At 41.6% G+C, this 9,958-nt stretch overlaps 1 protein-coding gene across 1 annotated transcript; it reads right to left on the reverse strand.

The window, feature by feature from the left end:
- Window positions 1-60: 60 nt before the first annotated feature.
- On the reverse strand, window positions 61-6,006 carry Znf706 (zinc finger protein 706). Its single transcript, XM_004640073.2, has 4 exons — window positions 5,810-6,006; window positions 2,695-2,831; window positions 705-812; window positions 61-172 (listed from the first exon to the last, which is right to left on the reverse strand). The coding sequence occupies exons 2-3, from the start codon at window positions 2,827-2,829 to the stop codon at window positions 717-719; spliced, it is 231 nt and encodes a 76-aa protein (XP_004640130.1). The 5' UTR covers window positions 2,830-2,831; window positions 5,810-6,006; the 3' UTR covers window positions 61-172; window positions 705-716.
- Between the last annotated feature and the right edge of the window lie 3,952 nt (window positions 6,007-9,958).

The following is a 9,958-nucleotide window of genomic DNA, read 5'->3' on the forward strand; positions in this document are numbered from 1 at the left end:
TGTACATTTACACAGAATTGTCTTTGCATGAAGCCCAAAAGGGAACAGCATAAAAATGAGTGTTTCTGTAGCCCCTTTATTTTTGCTGATCAACAGTTTGTTAGAAAAGCAGCTGCAGGTTTGTTACCTAAGGTCTGAGACAGTAGAAGAGTCAAAGGTGCCATGAGTTCACCTATAAAACATAAGCAAACATTTCGGTGAATGTAAAAATTACAAGTGAAACTATTACACGCATTCAAATGTTTAAGGTGAAAGACTATTAAGTGTACAGACATTTTCCCTTGTATCTTAGTATTTAGAAGCTCTGCTAGGCACCATAAGATACTAAAAAATTGTGCTCAGGAAATTGGTCTGCCTCACTCCTGGAAGACCCTAAAGTGTATATGAAACAACTATTTTCTTGTCACTGGCAATTCTATTGCATTTTTGGGCCAGAGCTGGCCAGCACCCACTCATTTTCAGTTTTTGGTAAAAAGCTGGGTGTTTCAAAGGCATGGAAAGGGAATCCTTTGGGACAAAAGACTTAACAATTGTTTTAGTAAGTAAAGTTAGTTTAACTCTTCAATGAGGTCAAACAACTAAAAAAGGCAAACTAATAAAATATGAAAATTCAGAAATTAACTTACAGTTAACAGAATTACAGAGGATAGTTTTGCTCTTGTATTCAAACCTGCCAAAATAAACCTATAGAAGAAAAAATCTACCTGTAAACAATTTTATGCTTGCACGTCAGCCAGTTCTGGAGGAAGAGGGGTCTTAGGATGCTTGCTCTCAAAGTGCTGCTTGAAGGTCTTAGGGTCTGGCATTTGTGTCTAAAAAGTGTGCAAAAAAGGGTCAGACTTTGTTCTTGACAGATAATTATTACAAAACACTAGAGGTTCCTACAACTCAGTTGCTGACATGAAGGACCTTATGAAAAACAAATTTCTAACATTTTTCCATTTTATATATGAAGAAGGGGGTAAGGTCACACAGAGTATTTTGTCTCAGAAACAAACAACAGGAGCATTTCTGAAACCTTCATATGGCTAAGCTTATTACCTTAATTCTCATAGAACCTTCAGCTACCCTTTGCTCCTACTACTGTACTCATTTTACACAAGAAGGAAACTAAAACCCAGGACTGATGGTTTAACTTGGTCCAGGACTGATGTTTTAACAGCTCTAAAATAACACATTACTGTATATAGTAATGGTGTCCCTCAGAAAGACTATTTCTCAACAGGTTCAAGTACAACACAAACATCAATTAAAAGGTTTTAGTTTTTTCAGTTTCTAAATGTGAGCTATTCTTATACTTTAAAGGCAAACAATTTCTTCACCACTAACCTTGTGAAATTTATTTTCACCCTCTTTCTAAACAGAACCACAAGCTGCTCAGTTTCATTATTTTTAGTGTACCAAAGCTCAATGTAAATCAGAGGGTTCAGATAACCAATTCTCTCTTTCAATGTAACTTTTGAGCGTTTTTTTGTTTTTTGGTACCAGAGATCAAACTGAGGACATGGCACTTGCCAGGCAGGTACTTATGCCACTGAGCCAACTGCTTGGTCCTCAATGTGAACTTTTGTATAGTGAGGAACTTTTGTTTCACTGGTGACTGAAGATGACAAACTTCAGTTGGGAAACCTCATGTTGCATCAAGACCCACTGGAATAGACACTATCAACCCTACTCAGGTATGCGGCCTGGAAACTATCTGTGTGCACAGGCACAGTGCAACTCCACTAGGCCAGCCTGAGTACTTCCATTCCTTAACATCTAGGGCATTGATGAGTCATCACAAACACTGGGATCCGAGACTGCTCTATGGCAGTGAATAGAGAAGTAGTTTGGCAGGTGGACTCGAGAGCCCCACGCCCTGTGTTCAGATTCCAGCTCGCCTATGAGCTACAGGACATATGTAAATTATTTTATTTAATTCCCATGACTGAGTTTGCTCTTTTGTACAACAAAAAGTGCGACTTTCATAAAGGTGTTATGCAAATTAAACAGGTGGATATATGCAAAATATGTGGGTTGGTGCCTAGCACATGGTAAGCACACACAGTAGATGTTGTTACCCCAGTCTTTATTTACTATCTATCTATTTTTGCAGTACTGGGGATCAAACTCAGTACTGGGGATCAAACTAGTCTTTAAATGTGAAACATAATACTAGGGAGAACCCTCAACACAAATATACTCTTTGTGGTTTTATATATGTTTAGTGAAGGGTAGGCATTACATAACTATTGACATATTCAAAAGCACAAGTTGAGTCAGATTTAAACTAAGAATCCAAATCCGATTCTCTTACAGAGTTCAAAGTGTACTATATGTCCTTGCTGAGGACACCTTTACTCTCCATATGGAAAGAGACTTTGTTCTGTTAACATCTCTCACCCACAACTCAGAGAAATGTGCCTGGTTGCAGAAGCCATGCAAAAAATATTTGTTGAATGTGAGAATAAAGATGGGATTCTTAACCAGCTGTCAACTCTATTTCAGGGGTTGCAGGTGTAGCTCAGGAGCAGAGGACTTGCCTGGCACATGCAAGGCCCTGTGTTGGATTCCCAAAACAACCTCTCTTTAAAAAACAACCCTATCAAATAAACCAACTATTTTTTCATGATTATAAAATTTTAGCCTTACAAACCAATTTACAGTGAAAGAATTACCCACAAGGAAGCTATGTCTTTCAAGTCCCCTTACCCTGCAGACAGTGCAGGTGTATATTAAGGCAGCTTTGGCAGCAGCCTTTTGATCATGCCCTTGTTTCTTCTTTTGTCCAGCCTGCTTTTTGGCATTTTTTTGCTGAGACTGAATCTTCTGCTGCCCACGAGCCATATCTAAAAACAGAAAATGAAACATTATTTATTCTAATAGAGTAAACTAAGCATATTAACGTTCTCAGCTTTGAACCTTAAATTTTACAGAAAGAGACAAAATACGCACGTTTTTGAGTTCTCACATACAATGCTACTAAAGTATAAACTGATACTACCACTGTGGAAATTCAGTAATTGTCTATTGTGACCTGCAATTTAACTCTGCACATACTCAGCAGAATGTATGTACACAAGGACACGTACAAGAATGTTAAACAGTACCTGTTCCAAAAATAATATCTATCTATCTATCTATCTATCTATATATACATATATATATATATGTTGCATAAAATTCAAAATACTGTAGCAAGGGTGGGGGTGTGGCTCAGTGCTAGAACATCTTGGCCAGCAGGCAGACAGGCTTTGGGTTGAAGCCCTCAGGGCAATGCAAAAAGAAAAAGAAAAGCAGCAAGCCAAACGTAAAACACTATAGTCTCCTCAGGAATAACAGGAAAGAATACTGAGAGAGCTCCCTCAGGAGCTGAAAATGTTCTAAATATTGAACTAGGTAAGAGGTACATAGGTGTGTTTATTTGTAAAAATTCACTGAGCTAGCAGGGCTACCCTGGCATTCATCTATAATTCCAGCAATAAGACAGGCTAAAGCAGAATTATCACAAGTTCAATTCCAGCCTAAGACACATGGCAAGATCAACTCAAAATTTAAAAAATGAAAGGGTAGGCAATGTAGCTCAGTGTGAAAGCCTTGGGTTCAATCTCCAGTAACATGCAAAAAAAAGTCATTGAGGTACACACCTGATTGCTTACTGAATGTAATCTTCAAATTAAAAAAAAAAAATTAAGTCTCCCTATCTCTTATTTGGTTAGCTTGTAAAGGGACCTTTCCTCTCCAGTGTTTACTGCTGTATCTTGGACACATTCAATTTTAAGAGAAACAAGAGCTGTCAACTAATCCTTCTAAAAAGAGATCACTGGAGCACAGAGGAGCTATTCTCTTAAAATACTTAGGTTCCATGAAACAACTGTGCTATTTTAAGTTTTCCTAAAAACTTGGTGTTTATTGAATTGCTTCACAAGTTATAAAAGACTGAATTAGTTCCCAGTTGAGTGAAAAATTGAAAAGCACATACAAGTTTTTACTAAGGATTATCTGAAGACAACATGAATGAAGTAAGTCACAGAAAAGTTACTTTTGTGTTCTCATTAAAACTAAGGTCCTTATTAGACAATACAAGCTAAACCTATTCATAAAGTACTCTCTCTCAATATATTCAAACTGCATCCAAAGTAGAATTCCTGTATATAAATTTGAGTGGCACCATAATTAAATTTTAAAGCACTGCAAGACATGAACATACAATGCTGGACATAAACTTCACTAGGAAAGAATGTGTGCTGGCATTTTCTTATTGGAGCCCTAAATAGATAATGCATATTAAGTCAAAGTATTTCACAGAAACCAAGCTCCCTCCAAACAACACAGGAAACTGTTAAGTACACTAAGTGGGCAAGTTCTCACTAACATTAAACAAAACTGCAAGATTAAATATAGAAGAGGATCAATGCTTATCAAGAAAGTCAGTAACTTATCAGTTACCAAAGTTTATTAATGCTAAGGTAATATAAGAATGCCATTCCTAAAACTAAGCAGCTACTTTTTTTTATGCCTTCCTCATTAATTCTAAGCCAAATGGCATTTTTTTTTAAAAAAAAGTACATTTAAATATATCTGGGTGATGGTAGTCAAGTGTTCAATCTTAACGTACACAAATGTTTTATAACATTTTTAATGTCTCAATGTCTCTAAGTAGCAGGACTTTGTTAGAGTACTGCAGTACTCTGATACATCTTAACTTCCAATGTATTTTATTACATTGTATTTACGTTAATGTGTTACTTGGCCGACACATTATTTTAAACAGTACCACTTCTTTACAATTAAAAATTTGATTGTACACACACACACACACACACACACACACAAAAGCCGCAGACCCCAAATCCCGTAAGCGTCCTTGCTGTCTAGAACTTCTCAACTACTTCGTAAGATTTTCATCCTGTGATCTGTACAACGTAAGGGTGCAAAATGTATTATTACATGGTAAGTTGAACCCATTTTTCTATTGTCATCTAACAACAGTAACTGAGAGTCGTGACAGCTTTAATAAATATAAGGCAGCAGTTATTTGTTCTTACTTTTAAGACAGAAAACAGCATCAGCTAAAGGAAATTAGGATAACACTGAGGGGTAGGCCCCCAACTTCTGACAGCACACTGCACTGATTTCCTTTTTGAAAGTAGAAATGCAAACGAGGCACCTGCTTCGGACAGCTCAACTTAGACTTGCTCTGAAGCCAACCGAATTTTCTAAAAGATCTTGTACACAACCTCTTCTTGATTAAAAGCCACAAACCAAAGGCAAGAGTCATCTACGAATACCTACATGCTGGTTTTTAATGACTCTCGGTGTGGCTCTGCAAGGGGGCTGCAAGAGGGAAGTAGCAGTCGGAACGAGTCCTAAGACAAGGAGCTCTCACCGAAGGCCACAAGAAAACTCTGCCCTTAAAACCCTTTCTACAACCAAAACAAGGATTTGGGATCCAGGAAGTAGGCTCTTCTGCGTAACCACCGGAAAGGAAGAGGCCCAGGGGGGGTTCCACATTTGGACCCCAACTTCTGAAAGCAGGGGTCGCGGGAGCACCCGAGCGGGGTCCCCTTCACCCGGTCCCGGCGCGCCCCGGCTGCGGCCCGAGGCCGAGCCCTGCTGCTGCAGCCCCGGGGGGTTACGCCGCGCCGCCGTCCGCCGGTCCCCGGCCTTGAGCCTCGGGCGGATCGCCTCTCCAGCGGGCGGGGTGACCGGCCCGCGACCCGGCCACCTGCAGGACGCGGCGGACGCCCTCTCTCCCTCCCCCTCCCGCCGCGGAGCCGCCGGCCGCCCCCGCCCCGCTTCCGGGGCCCGCGCCGCCGCCGCTCACCCGGGCCGGGACAGTCTTGCGTCGGGGAGGCCGCGCAGCGCGAGAGCCGGGAGCTCGCGGAGGAAGGGAGGGGTGTGCACCCAGCACCGCTTCGGCCTCCTTCACCCGTCGAGCAGGGGAAAGAGGACCGCCGGGAGCACAACAGCCCGCGCCTCGCACACCCGCTGCCCCCGCCTCGCGCGCCCGCCGCTGCCTGAGCCTCAGGCCGGCCGCCCCGCCTCGTGCGCGAGCACGCCACGCCGCGTTCCCAGACGCCCCAGCGCTGACTGCGCCGCGCAGCCCCGCCCCCTCACCTTCCTGCAGCAGTCCCCACCCACCCCGTGCGCGAGCCGGTGCCCTTCCGGTCGCGGGGGCCAATGGGAGTGCGGCCTTGTTACATAAGCGTGAGGGGCGGGGGCGACGGAGGGCACTGCTGCGGACGTCGCCCTCGGTCCCTGGCTCTTCTTCTCTCCCACGTGCGGACACGGCGGTGACTGTCTCGGCGTTAGCGGCCGCGTGATTTCTGTCGCGACTGTTGCAGTCGTCGGCTTCCTGGGCTAGACTGGGTCTCTGCCCCCACGGCCCGCCCCACGCGCCTGCCGCCTACGCGCCGGTCGCTCGCCGGCGCCCAGCCGAGGCGGCCCGCAGCGTCCGTCGGCGGCCACTGGCGCCCGGCCCCCTCGGCTGCTGTCCCCTTGGAGGCCCAGGCCGCGCGGCCTTTGTTCTCCCACCGGCTGCCCTTTGCATCACCCCACGGAAACCCCGGTTATCTTACTAACTTGGGATTTTCCGGTGAGGTCGATATTTAAACTGTCTGACGTCACATTAAAAATTTCAGCACAGGCATCTTTGGCAGGTTTAGGCTGACTGCTAACAGGATAATATATTGACTTGCTGATACCTTCAGGAAAGAATTCATGCTTTACAGGCCACAGCCGTGAACTGCAAAGACCTCAAAAGCGATGACAGTTGTAATACTGTAATTGCTGGCAACAGTGTTTTCAGTATTGGCTTTATTCTGTAGCTTTTCTTTCACTTGAGTTTCTAATTAGAAGCATTGACCACGACAAAAAGAAGCTTCTTGCACTTGAGGGACTCACCAGGCCAATAGCCTGGAGTCTCTCTAAGTTTGCCTGTCCATGTCCAGCAATTAATTGATTATGAGTATTTCCCAAAGCACCTGGACTGGGATACAGTTGGCCTAATTATTTAAATTAGCCAGGAAGGAATTGCATTTGGGTGGGGTAAAATACCAGATGAAACGTTTTATAGTTACCTGGGTGAGCTGTCTGTCCTTACCCTCATTTGCAACTCCATTGCAGTACAAGTTATATATTTAAATCTTGTTAATCTCTGTCCTATACTGAGTTGTAACTCATTTTCTTAGCCATACATCCAATGACGATCAGGGTGTTAAGCATGGTAGGCACTGAGCAAATGGATATTGACATAGTTGTTTCTAAAGAGCAAGTTTTTAAAATTGACATGTCAGAAAGTTGAAGCTTAATGATTGTCACCGTAGGCATAATTGTGTTAATCCAGCTGGTAGGAGATGAGGTTCTTGGAAGAACTTGAGAACTCTCGAAAGAGCTGTTTGTCTTGTGGTGAATGGCAGTGGGAAGGGACAGTGAATTCTGGCTGGCAAACATTGCTCTTAACTAGAGAGGTGACTTCTGCTGTGGAGTTGAATGAATTGGTCAGTTAAAAAATCTTGACCAAGATGAAATATCTATGAGAAACAGTGTTTTAAGTTTCTGTATTATCTTTCCTTTGACAGTTTGGGGAAAGCTAGACTGCTGCCAAGAAATTAATATACACTGCACATATAAATCCCTATAGGTAGGGCTTCTGAAACTCGGTATTGCTGGGATTTGGATTGGATGATATTTTGGGGGTCTGTCCTGGAGACTTTAGGACATTCAGCAATATCCTTGCTTTCCACTTGTTTCATACCAGTAGCATCTCATCTTCAGTTGTGAGAATTAAAAAGTTCTTAAGATGTTGTCAGGCTTTCTTTGGGGGCCCAAGTCTCCTTTAGTTAAGAGCCGCTTAGGATATGTGTAATGGTAACTTTTTGTGAGGATGGGGGCATTTGAAATAGGAAGGAGGAGAAGTGGGAGGGGGAGGAGGAGGAGAGAAGGAGAAGAAAAAAAAAGATAAAATTCAGTATCTGTAAAATGACAAACAGTAAATGAAAGGCAGATGAAATAGCTTTAGAACCAGCTGGTGTACTGCTTTTATTATAGAAGTGTGACAGCAAATGATGTGCAAGCCCCTTACAAGGAGTTTTTCAAACACTTGTGGTTTTAATTGTGAATTCTACAGTACTCTACTGTTTTCTGACTTTGGACAACTGCTCTAGGTTAACCTGCAATAAGCAGTTATCTGTTTCCTAAATCAAAATCAGATGAAAACACTTTTCTGAGGACCTGAAAGGCTTATTTATTTGTATTTATGTAGGATTTTCCAGGGTGAAAGAGCTGGTGAAAAATCAATACCTTATTTCCCAACTAAGCTACTCTGTATAACTTTTTCCAGTTTATATGTGGCATATAGGTTAATATTTAAGGGTAGTAAAGAGCTCTGCCTGGTGGTTTATTAGATAACAAAAGAGACAAGTTCCAATCCCTGTAGAACTATGATGAATAAAATCAACAATAACAATAAACTTAAAAAAAAATTTCCTTTGCTGACTTTCACTCTTTTGCTCAACTTGGGATTTTCTGGGGCTGCAACCTCGATCCTCTTGTCTTCTCTATATTCTTTCCTTAGCGGGAATCTCATTTACTGTTATGGCCTTACATGTCAAACTGCAGATGACCCCACATTTGTTTCTGTAGTTCTGACCTCTGTTCTGATTTCTGTATTCACTTGGCCAAATGCCTCCCTCTTGTCTTCATTTTGATGTTTAATAGACATTTTACATTTGATAACCATATTTTAGCAAATCTAGGAAACCAATGATTGTAAGTCTTAATTATATCCACTAAGATACAGGGAATACTGCCAAGTGGTTATGTTTACTAAAATGCTCATGACTGTAAGCTACATCTTAATTTCAGAGAGGGAAAAATAGGTTTGAAAAATTAATGGAATTTTTAAAAGTAGCATCAAAAAATGAAATACTTGGAAATGGACTTAGAAAAAGAAACGTAAGACTTATATTCTGATCCCAAAACAACATGTGTAAAAGAAATTAAAGCTCAAATAAACCGAAGGACATCTCAACTTCAGAGACCAGAAGAGCTTAATATTATGACGATGGTAGCAACTCCCACATTTATCTATAGATTTACCACAATCTCCATCAAAACCATAAGTTTTTGCATAAATTGACAAGCCTACATTAAAAGTCATACAGAGATTCAAGGAATCCAGAATAGCCAAAATAATTTTGGAAAGCACGAAGATGATGAACTCATACTTTCCAATTTCAGATGTCACTACAAAAGTACAGCGATTAAACCACAGTATGGTTCTTGCAATAGGATGGGCAAGTACATCAATGAGATACAATTGAGAGCCTGTGAATATACCTGCTATGGTCAACTGATTTCAACACAGGATGATTCAGTGCAATAGGGAGCAGTCTTTCCAATAAATGATGCTGAAACAACTAACACCCACATGTAAAAGCGAAGTTGCACCCCAATTGCCTGTCATCCACAAAAATTAACTTACAATGCATCAAAGACTGAAATGTAATCCCTAAAATTATATTTTAGGGAGAAAAGGTAGGAGTGTGAGTTAAGCAAGACCTTAAATATAACACAAAGCATTAGGACAAAAGGACAAAAGAAAAAATAGGTAAAAAGATCATTCGTGCTTCAAGAGGTATACATCTAAAGGATGAAAAGCCTGCTCACAGGATGAGTGAAAATATTTGCAAGTTATATAACTGATACATGACTTGAACCTAGGTCTCTAAGAAACTCTTAATTTAAAAATTAGAAATTTAAAGTGAATGACACTAGCCCAGTATGGTGGTGCATGCCTGGTAATCCTAGCTTGGGAAGTTGAGGCTAGAGGATTGTTACAAGTTTGAGGCCAGTCTGGGCTGCATAGTGAGTTCAGGACAGCTTGGACTACATAGTGAAACCCTGTCTCAAAGGGAAAAAATAAGTGAGCAACAGATCTAGTTAGATACTTCTTCAAAGGGGATACTGAAAT

This window comes from Octodon degus, unplaced genomic scaffold (assembly GCF_000260255.1).
Source record: "Octodon degus isolate 3935 unplaced genomic scaffold, OctDeg1.0 scaffold00118, whole genome shotgun sequence".
NCBI classification, from domain to species: Eukaryota; Metazoa; Chordata; class Mammalia; order Rodentia; family Octodontidae; genus Octodon; species Octodon degus.